General features: G+C 41.6%; 1 protein-coding gene across 1 annotated transcript in view; it reads right to left on the bottom strand.

Moving 5' to 3' along the window:
* LOC309568668 (excitatory amino acid transporter 2-like) overlaps positions 1-16,200 on the bottom strand; it is a 292,136-nt gene that overhangs the window by 193,089 nt on the left and 82,847 nt on the right. The window contains exons 4-5 of the mRNA XM_082274406.1: positions 5,838-6,012; positions 1,110-1,236 (exon numbers count right to left, since the gene is read on the bottom strand). Coding sequence (XP_082130532.1) covers positions 1,110-1,236; positions 5,838-6,012 — 302 coding nt within the window. The remainder of the gene's footprint in view (positions 1-1,109; positions 1,237-5,837; positions 6,013-16,200) is intronic.

Raw genomic sequence — 16,200 nt, 5'->3', positions numbered from 1 at the left:
ACCTAAACCCTATTAAGCGTTTGTGGGGCATCCTCAAACGGAAGGTGGAGGAGTGCAAGGTCTCTAACATCCACCAGCTCTATGATGTCATCATGGAGGAGTGGAAGAGAACTCCAGTGGCAACCTGAGGAGCTCTAGTGAACTCCATGCCTAAGAGGGTTCAGGCAGTGCTGGAAAATAATGGTGGCCACACACAATATTAACAATTTGGGCCCGATTTGAACATTTTGACCTAGGGGTGTACTCACTTTTGTTGTCAGTGGTTTAGACATTAATGGCTGTGTGTTCAGTTATTTTGAGGGGACAGCAAATGTACAGTGTTATACAAGCTGTACACTCACTACTTTACATTGTAGTAAAGTGTCATTTCTTCAGTGTTGTCACGTGAAAAGATATAATAAAATATTTACATAAAGGTGAGGGGTGTACTCACTTTTGTGAGATACTGTATATATATATATATATATATATATATATATATTAATTTTTTTCTCTTTAATGGGCAAGCCATTATTTGCTTTTCTCATTTATTACACTTTAGTTGTCATGTATGAAAAAATATAGACCCTGGTCACTCCACATGAGATGTGGGGCAAATGTCCCAGGTGCCCACACTAGTCAAGTTAGTGGACCCGAGTGCCAGAACTTTTTATGGCACTGGGCTCCATTAATCAAGGCACACTTGTTCCTGTGCTATTCACATGCAATCCAGGTGCAGTGTGAAGGACGTCTCTTAAAATTCCCCCCAAATCCACCTCTCAGCAAAAATCCTCTCCCTCGATGTTTCACAGCAGGATGAATCATGCGCATTTCTTCGTATCCTATCCTTGTACGAAAAGCAGTACACATTAAATAAAAAACATTAGTTCTGTTCATGTACGAGAAAAATTTTGGAGTTTGTCCCTTCGGAAAGATGTCTTAAGCAGCATTTATCTCTATGCTAAGAACCTCAGATAATTTGAAGGCTGCATTTCTGTAAATCAAAAGAATTCTAAAGACTAATGTGAGATCAACATTCCACCAAGCAAGACCACTGACCTTTGTACTGCAATCATGTGTTGAATAAACCACAATTCATACAAGTTTAGACAAACTCATGCATCTCTTACCACATTATCATGCTGACCAGCCTCATTATTATTTCATTGAGGATATTGAAGAAATCAGCCATTATCTTGGCTTGGTCTCCCATTTTTCCCATGGAAATTCCAAAGGCAATGAAGAAGCCTATGAGTCCTAAGAAGAAAAGGAAGCACAAACACAAAGTTCAGACTATACCTATACAAATAATGTATCATTTGTCTGTTTCCAAGAAAGAAAATTAATGCAAATAAATGACACTGTGGTTTCACTGTTCCCGATGGGCTTGCTATGTGATGACTTCTTTGGTCTCATGTGATTACCTGCAGACAGTCACTAAGGGACAATGTTGCCAACCTACCAGACTGAAATTCACTGACACAACACTCAAAATTTACTGGCACAGCCAAGTTTTTACTGGCATTTTCCAAAAGTTACAAAATTACAGTTTAAGTGCAAATTTCAGTGCTTAAGCTACAAACAAGTAGAATATGCAATTAGCAATGTGGTTTAAGATAGACATTAAGGAAAAAAAACATATTTCTTATGGTATTTTTGATATAGTAAGGACGGGCTATTATAACCCATCAGATTTTGTCACCTATGTCCAAGTGGAGAAAATTCCCCTTAATTTATGTTCCATAGCCATCACAGAAAGGGAGGTGAAATCCCTGGAAGCCACCAGGATCACCCAAATTTATGTCCCCAATTCTAAGGACCTCCTGTCTCCATCACTCCATCCCTCCATTGCCTCCTGTCTCCATCACACCATCACCTCCTGTCTCCATCACTCCATCATCTTCTGACTCCATCACCTCCTGTCTCCATCACTCCATCCCTTCATCACCTCCTGTTTCCATCACTCCATCACCTTCTGTGTCCAACACTCTATCCCTCCATCTCCCCCTGTCTCCATCCCTCCATCTCCCCCTGTCTCAATCCCTCCATCTCCTCCTGTCTCCATCTCTCCATCATCCCCTGTCTCCATCTCTCCATCACCCCCTGTCTCCATCCTTCCTTCACCCCCTGTCTCCATCCCCCTTCACCCCTCCATTAAACTGTCCATCAAACCATCCCTCTCTTGTAGGTCCCTCCAACCACTTCACCCTCCATCATTTTCATCTTTCCATAACTCCATCCTTTTATATCTTGCTCCATCCATCCCTCGCTTAATTTCTCTGCCCATTGCCATCTCTCCATCATACTGTCCATCCAACAAACATTGTGCCCTATATTCCTCCCCCTTTTCTACCCGCCATCACTTTTATCCTTCTATCATTTTGTCTCTCCCACTATCTTTCCATCACTCCATCCCTCTATTCTTTGCTCCATCTCTGCATTTCTCTGTCTCTCTGACTATCCCTCCATGCCTTGCTACATCCCTTTATCTATCCATTTCTCTGTCACCCAATCTATACCTCCATCCCTTATCCACTTCTTATTCTTTCCATCTCTCTGTCCATCTCCCTCCCTTATCACTCCACCACTCTGTCTTTCCATTATAAACAAATAAAAATACCCCAGCTTCCACACCAAATGTACTCACTATGTACTCAAATATTTATATGAATAGTAAACACCTTAAGACCAGGCACCAAGCACAATAAATAAAGAAATATGTTATGATCATACAGTATACAGACACACTATACACTATGCACTTTGCATCTGAAAAGCAGCCTCATCTGTTATATTGCTGCTGCCTCCCCTCTCCTGGCATGCTTGGATTTGTAGTGCCACAGACATATGAGGTGATAATGCAAGAGAGGAGGCTGTGCCTGTGTACTGGGTTGGTGAGCAGGTAATGGGTAGGGATTCTAGGGAGGTGTATTAGAAATGCGGTAGAAATCACAAAACACCCTCCCTTCAGAAGCAGAGCAGTTCTCACAAAAAAAAAAAAGATCCAATAGACAGGAGCCTGCTACAGAGAGCACATCCTCTCCCCCTCCTCCTCCCTCCGCCCACTAAGACAAGCCACCGACATGACATTTTGCTCAGTTTAGCCAGCTTACCTTCTGCTAGGCTAAAGTCTATCTTCCACTGCAGACTGTGCACATCTTTATTACATTTTGTTGATAAGTGCTGCCCTCCCCATCATGTCTGGGAGGCCAACAAGGAGAGGCAGACGCTCCCAAGGCACTCTGAAGGGGCCAGCAGTGTATGTTTCCACAGGCAAAGGTGGACATGGTTCGTCCTCAGGCAGGGCATAATTTCCTCTGCTTAATGATGTTGCCTGTGATATCAAGCCACAGCAGAGAAGGTGATGGACTGGTTTACTAAACCAGTGCTCAAAATTTAAAGTCCTGCGCTACTAGCCAGGTCTTAAGAGTTACTCACCACCTGCTGCCCCCCCAACCCCTATCTGCACTATTTTAGCACATGTGCAGCCGATCGTGCTGTTACAATTTGCGCCTCAGGCACATCAATAGTGGTGATGCTGATGGTGAACAGAAAGGCGAGCAGTTCCACCATTATATCAGCCATGGTCAATAAAACCAGGAAATACTTGGTAGCTTTTTTTTAGAGTGTGGTTGATGTCCACCACCCAGCAGACCAGGACATTCACCACAATGGACAGGTCTACCACGGTCACCTCCAGAGCAATGTAAGGGGCACTTATTGTCATTTCCACTACTGGTTGAGAAAATCACATCAGGAGACATGGATGGGAGAGTGGATCCCCTTCTAGGAGGACTCAGCAATCAATCAGTTGATCAGAGTCCTTATATAGAAGTTGCCTAGCTGTCACAGTCCCCGCAGGAATGATCACAACTCTCCCATGATATGCAGCCAGTCATAGGGGACCCTCCTGGATCTGGGCTCTCAGCACAATGCACTCAGCACTCTTCTTCATGTGTCTCCAGAGCCCCAGTCGGAAGACACTCTGATCCTGGGCAGGTGAGTCACCTGTGCCACCTACTAAAAGAGGACATCACCCAGATCACAGGGGAGGGCACCCACTATCCAGGGACCCGCATCTAGACCCAAAGACAGCCAATCTGATCCAGAGGAGCTCCATGCAGACTCTGTTCGGTGCTGCACACACATGGGATGCCACCCTGCCTCTCTGTGCTATATGCCTCTCCTATAGGTCAGCACAGCCCTTACAGCTCCCATACAAAATGCCCCCCCTCCTCACCTTCCACTGACAACCTGATTACACCTTATTGTGCAGAGAGCGGAGAGCAGTCACATGGAGATAACAGTGGTCACAGATCATACTCCAATTATAGCACAATCACTGCCTGCCTGATCCTATTATACTCCCGCATCACCAGAATCTTTCATTACAGGCTCCACACTCGCCCTCACCTTATTTCCACTCACCAAATACGAGCAGGCAAGTGGAAATTTTGAGGGCTGTACTAAACCATCATCATCCTCCTCATCCTCCGTCACCCAAGCAGAGACTAGTGTTCAGTCCCCTACAGCTGACAGAGTGGCTTATTCTGCCTCCTTGTCCACACCTATTCCTGCCATAGCCCCAGCATCAGGCATGGAGGAGTCAGCTAAGTTATTTGAGCACAGCATCAGCCAATTGCTCCTTGACAAAGCACAGCCATTACTTGATTCCGATCTTGGTTCTGAGGTTGAGGAAGGTAGGAACATGAGCCTACAGAGAGAGGAGAACACACGTAAACAACAAATTGGCAGTCATGCTCCCACAGCCGCAGGGTATTGCCAAGTTGTCCTCAGTGATAATGAGGATGGATGGGATGATGATAATGATGAGGTCACTGACACGACTTGGGTCCTGGATAGAGCAAAGAAGGAAAGTAAAGGTGAGGCACAACCCTAAAGAGGCAGCCATCATGGTAGAGTAGAGAGCAGCCACCCTCTTCCACCAGATTGTGGAGCTGTTATGTCCCGGCCCACTTCCAACGGCTCAGATGTTTGGGCCTTTTTTTATCACATGTGAAGCCGATCGCACTGTTACAATTTGCACCTCAAACACATCAAGCATGACAAAAACACCAGCCATTTGGGTACCACATGCTTGACAAGGCGTTTAACCTTCGCCACTCAGCCCGTTGGCAAGAGCACCTGAAAGCCACACAAAAGGGACGTAATTCTGTTGACCCTCATTCCTCACATTTCCGGTCTACCCCGTAGGTATACCTAGTAACCTCTCAGCAGCCTCCACTGACAGGGATGATGGAATAAATTATATTTTGCTGTCAAAGCTGCTAACAAGACCTTTGCTTCTAATCACACTGGAACAAATACAATTTAAGGTCTAGCCTTGGCTTTTACATTAAAAGTCACGATTTGCATGTAGCTACAGCTTCCCATTATACTTAATTTTTTAATCTACTGTTTTTTTCACAAGCACCATAGTTTCCTCAATTTGAATTACCCAGATTTGTAACAAGGTTAGCTATTGATTTAGGCCATATCAGGCTATGTCAGACCAGGATAACAGGAAACATTCCTAATCAAGAGATTCTGGAGGAAAAAGCAACGTGTGAGGTTAGAAGACTTGTATAACCACTGTGGATTTCTGCTTTATGTGAATGCCCCCTCCCCCTCCTTCCTTTAACCTGATAATTCAACTGGAAAACCAAAGCAGTCATGGGACAGCTCAATCACCTGCATATTTAGATGTCTTGTGATGTCTACATTAGATCAGCGCAGAATGTTGGTGTTGTTCCTTTATCACGTGAGATGCAAGTTGTCCAGGCCTATTTTAACCGATCTTACAGGCTCTAATGGTAAACATAAATGGAATGCAATTGATGGAGAAAGGGAGACCTTACCAAGAACATTCATGCCACCTTTAAACTCAAGCTTCTTCTGTGTGATCATGACAGGCACTTCAGAAGTCGAGGAGTTTGCTTGTGAGACGTTGCTTGATATGCCAGTATCATTGATAGGTCGGATCAGATCCAAGGGTGAGGGTGGAGCTGGGACTTTCTTAGAAACAGTTTGTATCTGGAAAAGATAATCTGGGGCTTTATGCAGAACAAAACAAAACGAACATTTGTCCTAATAATAGATAATCTCAAATGGTTTTGTATCGGTTGTCAAATTTTTGGTAACTGATGAAATGTTCAAGCAGTTCTAATGACACCAGAATTTGTCATTGTTTTTTGGTGTTTGAGGCTGGGTTTACACTACTTCGATGGTAAACATTGTATGCGATTCGCACCACATTGCTGTGCAGATCACATGCGATGTCTGTGCAATGCAAATACAGCCATACAAACTGTATGGCTGAATTTGCATCGCATTCAGACAAAAATGGTGCAGGACCCTTTTTTTGGCCTGCATTGGAATCAGATCACATAAGTGTTCACAGCCATGCAATCTGATTCCTGCACAGTTTGGCAGTTTGCACTGCGATCTGCGACCCACAGCAGTTTGCATAAGGCAGTGTGAACTGCCTGTGAGAGATATGCAATGCGGGAACCTGCACTAGAATAGTGCTGATTCCCACATCGCAATAGTGTAACCCTAGCCTGAAGTGTATTTATCCTGTATTTTTAGTGATTATTGAAAAGTAATATTTGTTTAATAATACTTTATTTTCATTTTTACATTTTGTCTGATTGTTGATGTAAGAACTCTTGTGGGACAGTAACAGCATGTAAACAAACTTATGGATGCAATAGCAGTACAACAAGAAAATACTGGCTGCCCAAAAGTATTGGGATGCCTGCCTTTACACACACATGAACTTTAATGACATCCCAGTCTAAAGGGCCATACACACTATAAGATTTTCTTTTTTTCAATCAATAATTTTTATTGAATTTCAAATACAAATGAAAAACAGAAAATCACATCAACATAATGTGATATAGGAAAATGACAACAACAAGGTAGAACATTATCCAAATGTGGATGATACAGTGTTCAAACAATAGTTATAAGCTTCGTACAAGAGTGCTTTGACATCATGCATGTAAAGGTTAACATAGTATATTCCGATGATGGGAGGAGAAGAAAGGCGTCGAACCACCCTGACTTGGAACCCCTAGGGGAACAATGTCACCAAGCCACGAGTCGTCGACACCCCCCATCATCCTCAGGATCAGAATGAGTTGAACTAATCTAAATAAAAGGTTACATTATAAGCTTCTAGTCAGTTATATATATATATATATATATATATATATATATATATATATATACTGACTATAAGATTTTCTGAAGACTTTTTCCTTTAGACTTACCAAAACCATATACTATGAGGTCAAACCTAAACACTTTCAATTTGTATGCAATCTGGCAGGCCCTTCTACTACATAGAGAAGGTAAATCTGAAGGAAATCTAACCACAAAAGTTGAATAGTGTGTATCCAGCTTAAAGCCTCTTACACAATCGACGAAATTCGGCAGGGAATTTTTGTCCGACCGATCTGCCGATTTTCGGCTTGTTAGTATAATGCTTCCGACAACCGACTCCGACTTTTCGGCCGAAAAAATTCTGGTGTGCAGGCTATAAAATTTTTGTCAAAACACGTCCGATTTTCGTGCAGTCAGTACAGATTTTGACAGGGGAAAATCTGATGAGCAAGACTGGGCATGCTCAGAGAAGAAAGAACACAAAGAAAGCAAACCAACACATGACATCACTTCTGAAGTAGAATTTTGTTGTGCGGGAAAATTCGTGTGCAGTCTAGGCACATTCCAACCAACAAAACACAACTCTGGACAAAAGACGGACGACCGGTTGGCGGAAATTCGTTGCGTGTGTACTAGGCTTTAGTCCGTAGTGTTTAATATCGAGTTAGCTAACCCTTTGCAGCTATAACAGCTTCAACTCTTCTGGCAAGGCTGTTCACAAGGTTTAGGAGTATGTCTATGGGAATGTCTGACCATTCTTCCAGAAGTGTATTTGTGAGGTCAGGCACTGATGTTGGAGAGAAGGCCTGGCTTGCAGTGTGCGCTCTAATTCATCCCAAAAGATGTTCTGTGGGGTTGAGGTCTTCCCCTAAACCCGCTCATCCATGTCTCTATGGACCTGGCTTTGTGCACTGGTGCGCAGTCATGTTTGAACAGGAAGGGCCAACCCAAACTGTTCCCACAAAGTTAGGAACAAAATGTCTTGGTATGCTGATGCCTTAAGAGTTCCCTTCACTGGAACTTAGGGGCCATTCCCAACCTCTGAAAAACAACCCCACACCATAATACCCCCTCCACCAAATGGTTTGGACCAGTGCACAAAGCAAGGTCCATAAAGACATGGATGAGCAAATTTGGGGTGGAGGAGCTTGATTGGTCTGCACAGAGTCCTGACCTCAACCCAATAGAACACCTTTGGAATAAATTAGAGCACAGACTGCGAGCCAGGCCTTCTCAGCCACATCAGCTCCTGAACTCACAAATGTGCTTCTGGAGGAATGGTCAAACTTTCCCATGGACACACCCCTAAACCTTATGAACAGCCTTCCCAGAAGAGTTGAAGCTGTTAAAGCTGCAAAGGATGGCCCAACTCACTATTGAACCCTATGAACGAAGACTGGGATATGGTTAAAGTTCATGTGCATGTAAAGGCAGGCGTCCCAATACTTTTTGCAATATGGTGTACTATATATACTGTATAATAAAAATATTAAAAAATAGAATAAGGGTTTCATGACATTACTAAATTTTGACAAATGTATTCACAGTAAGGGCTCGTTTACACTTGCTCGTCAAAACATGGCACTGGACATGTTTTCGTTTAAAGCCAATCAAAGCACCTGTCACTAAATAAAATGGTTAGCTTAGGGCTTATTTACCCTTGCTTTGCCTTCAACGCACATTAAAGTGCCTACCGCTTCCACATGCTTTTTTGTGTTTTTTTTATACTTCTGTGGTGCTTTAGTGATACTTCGATAATGATTCATGATGCTTTTTCGAAGCTTTAATGAAGCTTGGCAGATGCCCTGTGTGTGTTGATATCTCATATCTAATACCTGCAAAACAAAGCAAAGCTAAAGGTGAATAAAAGTCTCTCAAAAGCTGCAGGTGCTGTAAGGGAGCTCTGCCATAGACTCCTGTGGAGGCTTTGAAGATGCTTTGAAGCACCATTAAAGTGACATGGGAATATCATTTTTGAAGCGTAGCAAAGCAACATGTGAACAGGACTGTAAGCTAACCGTTTTATTTAGTGAAGGGTGCTTTGAATGGCATTCAGTGTACTTTAAAAAAGTGTGTCCAATGCCATGTTTTAAAGCAAGTGTAAACAAGCCCTTTCAGTCCTGTTCACCCTTGCGTTTGCTTTGCTTTTACTTAAAAAATAAAATTATACCCCATGTTGCTTTAATTCTGCTTCAAAGTCTCCAAAAAGTCTATGACAAAGCTCGCTTACAGTACATGCAGCTTTTGAGAGTCTTTTATTCAGCTTTAGCTACGCTTTGTTTTTGAAGTATTGCAGGTATGAGATATAAACACATAGGACATCTTCCTAGCTTTGTTGTTCTACGAAACGCATTGAGCAATCTGGGATGCAACTTCTATGTTCATCACACCACCACATGTTGGCTTGTATTGTAATCATTTTCTAACATGTTATTTATTATTCATACTCATCAGATCTTGCATGTAACCAGCTCCAATTTATCCAGTTTCTTGTCTATGGGTCACTATTGTATCTATTGTGATGTATTATTTTCATCATGTACATGCATTTATCATCATGCACTGTAAAGGTTTTTGATCTGCTGCTGTGCTTATTCAATAAACATCTGTTTTATATTATTTCTGTTTTATTGCTTACTAATTGTTGTGATTTGTGATTACACATCACACTCTGCCCTAGTTCAGTTGCGCACCTCATTCAAAGTCCCAACTTCTCTCTTTTTCTAATTTGCCTAGTTTTATTAAAGCTTCAAAAAAGCATCACTGCAGCATCCTTGAAGCACCACCAAAGAATGCAAAAGCATTAAAAACACATAAAAAAAAGCATGTTGAAGTGGTAGGTGCTTTAATGTGTGTTGAAGTCTAAGCCAGTAGAAATGAGCCCTACTATAACAAACCAATACTCAACTCTTGGAAACCTGAAAATTCTCACTTGCAGTGGGGCTGCATCCACACTACAAACCTTAACTGCGTTTAGGTCTGGGGGGCTTGGTAAAGATTTACTTACCTGATCTTCCCCCCCTTTATGCTGCTAGACTAGTCCCTGGTGCATCCTATACCCCATGCTCCAGATGTCTAAGGTACTGATGTCATCAAGTCAAATGTAGGGTCCATAGCCCTGGCACAGTCCACTGCCAGAACATAGAGGAGAGTCATCTGTGGGGGGGGGGGGGGGGAGCAGAGGATTAGGTAAGTAAAAGTGCTTTTACTCACCCTTAGACCTAAACTAGCAGTAAACCCTTACAGTGGGATTGCAGTCCATTTAGATTTCTGAAAATGGGGCATTAAAATTATTATTTTTTTTGTCCACAAAAGGGTGAAAACAGACAAGCAGAAATCTCAACATACTTGTCATCATCTGCTACAATGAGTATTTGTTATCAAGTCCCATCCTCATATTTTTCATCCACTTGATGAAGCTCTGTTGAAGGGGGTAAGGCTAAGCCCCCAAACTACTTTGGTCTTTTATACAGTTTTTGTCTGACCTTTCATTTAAATAAATTAGCTTTTTAACATTGAGGCTCTTCAGTTTCACAAATTCTCAATTAGAGGCTTTATTGCTTAACTGCAATAGAAAATAGCCATGTCACCAACTTAGCTGTTGGCCAGTATTCGTATGAAAGAAATGTTACTTCTATCTATTGGTATACAAGAGGAATCTATGGAAGAGCCCTGGAGCCATCATAAAAAAATGTAAAAGATTTCTGAGTTTGAATTTTTTTTTTTTTTTTACAGAATTCTGAGTTTGAAAGTCATAATTCTGAGATTAAAAGTCATAATTCTGACTTTGCAAGTCAGAATTCTGACATTACAAGTTTGAACCATGCTAAAATTTATTAAACACAATTCTGAGATTAAAAGTCAGAATTTATTAATACAGTAGTCTTTATTAGGATGATTTTAGAACCAATGAGGAATCATGTAGTAACACCCACAGACCAGCTTTCTGCAGACATACATATCTTCTTCTTTGTAAGATTTGTAAATCTATCCTAGTTACAGCACACATTTATATATAGGAAAGCAGGGCAGTGCTGGGTTCTGTGGTTCTTCTACTGTATTAAAAGCTCATCATTTTACTCTCATCCTCCTTGTGTATATGGTCATAACGGATCAATCGTACCAGTTACTTGTCCGGACTAATACAGCTCTGTTACAGAGGCTTAGATCTATAAAAGTTCAATTTATAGCAGTCTTGAGGCAATAGTGTAGTGGTAAGGGTAACAGGCTTATCATGCTGAGGTTTTTGGGTTCTAGCCCAGGTGACAGTAACTTTTATATATATATATATATATATATATATATATATATATATATATATATATATATATATATACATATACTTTAAATATATTGATATTATCTTTAACATATTTTAAAATATAAGTTAAAAAGAGCCGTGTGTGTGTTGGGGGGGGGTCATAGCTTGTTGTGCTTTCCACTTCCATAGGTATCAGAACACAATGGTCAGCAAAGTTCTGTACCCCAACTTGTAGGAAACATTACACTGTTGCCCTTACATGAGGGAATTGGGAATGGTTAGAAGGCAGCAGGACAGTGTGTGTCTATGGTCATATCAGATCAATCATAATCTTTGATAATATACCTTGGAATTATTTTGGATATACAATATGGATCAAATACAATTTAGGCTGTCACTATCTCATATTTTAATTTTTTTTTATAATAAGGTGTCATCCTGGGATAGAACCCAAATTGTCACCTTTTAAAATCTGCTACACTAACTACTAAGCTATTACCTTAGTTCTATTTTCTGTATAGAATATGAAGCTAGTTGTCTGCAACAAAGCTGTATTAGTCTAGATAAGTAAGTGTTATGATTGATCTGTTATGACCATAGACACACACTGCCCTGCTGCCTTCTAACCATTCACAATTCCCTCATGTAAGGGCAACAGTGTAATGTTTCCTACAAGTTGGGGTACAGAACTGTGCTGGCCAGTGTGTTCTGATATCTATGGAAGTGGAAAGCACAACGAGCTAGTGGCCATACACAATATATTTTAAGGATGTGGGGATTTACAGTACACTTTTTTAAATTTGATAGCTGCTCTCTACTCCAACCCAATAGCTTCCATTCAATCTTGGGGATTCCACTCCCTCTCTTCCCCATAGAAAGAGGTTCTTGGCAGGGATATATTCTAACTCTCATCCTATTTATACTTACACCAGAACTTCAAGGTTTATATATAAGAAAACACAATTATATTGGAGGGATGGAAAGAATTACAGTTCACGGTTTGTGAATGATATCCTCAAATATTTCCTCATCTCCTGTTTCTCTATCTTGCCTTTTTGATGCCCCTAACAAATTTCCAAATATTTCAGTCCTACAGGTGAATCAAATAGGTATATTACAATGGACATCTCCCTGAAAAAAACATTACTTAATATTAGGCAATACCTCCAGTTTAGATGGTCCTCCCAACACCTGTACCTTGTTATCCATCTCACTTCCACACATGCCTCTCTTTATCAAGCAAATTACCCTCCACTTTCCACAAACATATTGCTCTGCTATCACAGTAAAGTCAATTTTAGATATTGACTTAATGCTATCAAAATGGTTTTCCTTCCTAAGCTACTTTTTTCAATTGTGTATTCCAGAAAGAACAGGAAGACAATCTATCTGATGAAGATAGAGGTGAGGGGGATTGGGTACTGCACAACTAAACGTTCAACCAAAACTTTGGATAACATATACAAAGTACTCATCCTTTGGTACCTCACTCCATCTGTAACAGCTAAGTTTATACCCTTATACTCCCTCTTTTGCTTTCATTATTGCAAACAGGAAGGAACAATGGTAAAAATTGGGTAGTAATGCCCCAAGGCAAAAAGGTTATGCATTTGAGTCTACTTGAATGTATCAAAAGAAGTGTAGCGCTAATAAAGGTTATCACAACAATTCATGAGCACATGTGTAGTGACATAGAGATAAAGAATAAATATATATAAAAAAAAAAAGTCCATAAGAGACGTGAGTCCCAGAATGGATAATTGATGGAGAGCTGTAGTCCAAAGGCAGAATCCCAATAGGTGGTGAGGCAGGAGGAAAACACCCGTGACAGGTACTAAAAGATGGCTGCCTACCAGAATAAATGGGCCTCCAACTTAATGGACAGGCCACAATAGGCTTGGTAGAAAGCTCAGCTCAAACTCTTGCCTCCACAAACACCGGGATATAGGCATAGATCCATACACCCGTTATCAACCTTGGCTCCACAGTGCAGAAGATTAAACGATATATTCAAATAGGGCTCCAATCATGTGTGATGCCATACACGTGGAAAAGAAAAATTGAGGGAGACCATAGCATAATCCAGTATTGAATACCGAAAAGCATTTATTAGGTCACACTTACATTTTTGTAGACAAAGACATGCAAACAGTAAAAAACGAGCCGGCGTTCAGAGGGGCGTGATCAGCGTGGTGTCCGGTACAGCCCGACCGGTTACGTCAGATGTGACGCCCCGGACGACTGTACTGGATTACGCTATGGTCTCCCTCAATTTTTCTTTTCCACGTGTATACCCCTGTATGTTGTGGTCTTTAAGGTGCCCATCAAATAGTTTTTTTAAACTATCGATGCTCCCTGCTGATACGATTGCCTGTGGAAGCGAATTTCACATCCTTACTGCTCTGACAGTGAAGAACCCCTTACGTATTTTAGGGTTAAACTGTTTTCCCTCTAGTTTTAGTGAGTGGCCACGTGTTATTATAATTATTCCGTGTAATTATTTCAGTAGCGCAGGGATGGGGTTCCGCTCCTTTCACACCTATATATGTGTGTGTATATATATATATATATATATATATATATATATATATATATATATATATATATATTGTGACAGGAAGTCATGTAAATCTGGGAATGTAGTCACAGGCAGGAGATACGTTTCCACCTGATTTAGAAAGTTCACCAAATTACTATAGGGTGTTGGCTACAGAGCTAGCCAGCAGGAAGTTGAACAGACTTCAGCTGTTCAGAATGAGGAAATGAAGGCCTCTATAATTTTTTCAAAGGAAGTCTATGGATTGCTGCCTCCGGAAGCTGTCTCATGAAGCCATGTGGGCTGGGGGAAGGAGGACAGTCAGACGTGTGCAACAGGATGTGTGGGCCTGGGAGAAGACCCCCCCCCCCCGGAGTAATGTGTGCCAGGGAGGGTAACCAAGTGTGAAGACGTCTCAAAGGTGAGAAGACAAACTGTTTCTGTGTGAAAGAAATAAAGGACTGTTTTGCCCTGTGAAGATATTATAAATGGACTATTGAGTGAGAAGGTAGCCGCCCACATAGGCAAGGATTTATTTTCTGTCTTATTTTATTTTGAATGTTTTTGCTGCATGCAGTCTGGTGAAGAAAACACCATTAATAAACCAAACTGTTGTTTGCAAGCACTTTTGGGCTATCTCTCTGGGAAAACGCACCCCCAAGGGGTCATCTACGCCTACCACCGAGCTAATCCCTTACATATGGGGGAGGTATGCAGTGGGCAGAAGCAGAGATCCCTGCAAAGAAGTGCATATGTTTGATGAACTTTGTCTGGTGCATGAGATTGCACAATCTATGTGTGCAGGAGAGAAGATCCTGAAAAAAAAAAAGTGTTTTAAAGAGACAGCTGTCTCAAAAATTTTGATGAACTGTGTCTGGTGCAAGGGACTGCACAAACTGTGTGTACAGGAAAGGAGATCCTGCAAGAGAGAGAAAAAACTACTAAGTTTTAAAGAGACAGTGGTCTTAAAAGTTTTTCTGGACTTTGAAACATTTTTTTTGGAGTGACTAAAGATGGGGCGTTCAAAACGCCTGAAAGATGCAAGGATCGCTGAAATGAGAGACCGGATTCTATGGATGGAGGGGATGCTACCGTTTGAACCAGCCCCATCCATGCCTGAACGGAATTGGCTAAAGAGAAAGGTTGTTGTCCCTAGCAACGCTGGTGTAAATGAAACGGTTATGGAGACACAGTGTTCTCAGATGGAAAGTAAGCCCAAAATGGAGGTGATGTTGAAACAACTGATTATATCAAATGCAGCTCAACAGCAGGCAAATGCGGATTTTCAGCGGAGCTTTGCAGCTCAACAAAAGGCTCATCAAGAGAGCATGGCAGGCTGGAAACAGAGATGCCAGCAGCAAATGGAGGCCAATGGTAGGGAGGAAACCGAGTATCTGTGCAGGGCTGAGCTGGATGTCGTGCAACGGAAAATGGAAGAAAAGGAACAACCCCTGGGGGTACAGTTACAGTGGGAAGAAACCACTGCTCTTCCTTTTTCCGAGTTGAAAAACCATAGAAACGCTATAATGGAGAAAGATACCATCCTCATGGAAAAGGAAATTGAAATCCAGACTTTGCAGAAGCAAAGTATGTGTGAAGTGTTGGTGTTGCGTAATCAGCTGGAAAAAAGTCTTCAGTGTTTGGAAGCTACAAAAATAGACCTGCAGGGGGCGCAGGAACAGAATGTTGCTCTGAAAACGACATTGTCTCTCAGCGACAAAGAGAAAAGTGAAAGAGAGGCTAAATTTCTGAGTACTGTGTATGAGCTCACTACTTTGAGCAATGTGGTAGATGAATTGCGTACGGACTGTGAAAGTTGGAAAGGGGAAGCCCAACGTGTCCAGCAGCAGTTAAAGGAGAAAGAAGCCTGTGTGGCAGAATTACATTCTTATTCCCAGATGCTAGCCAGTGAGATGAAGGCTCTTATGCAGGGAAAAGGAGATTCTGAACACAAGAGGAAAAAAAGAGGCACAGCTGCAGGAATCGCAAGTCAAGGTGTCAGAAGTCGACCGAGTGTGTGCTAAGCTGTCAGAGAAGGCAAACCGACTTCAGGTTGAGTTGGACAATGTTACAAATCAGCTTTCTCAAGCAGACAGCAAATCTAGAAAAATTGTCAAGGATTTTTCTATCTTGGAATCGCAGCTGCAAGACACGCAGGAACTCTTACAAGAAGAGAGGTGTCAAAGGCTGAGTTTTAGCACAAAGCTCAAGCAAAGAAAAACCTATCAGAGCAAGTCGCAACATTGCAAGCTCA

This window comes from Pelophylax lessonae, assembly GCF_965119305.1.
Source record: "Pelophylax lessonae genome assembly, chromosome: 12".
NCBI lineage: Eukaryota > Metazoa > Chordata > Amphibia > Anura > Ranidae > Pelophylax > Pelophylax lessonae.
The sequence above is the reverse complement of the archived record's forward strand: the minus strand, read 5'-3'. Positions and strand labels throughout refer to the sequence as shown.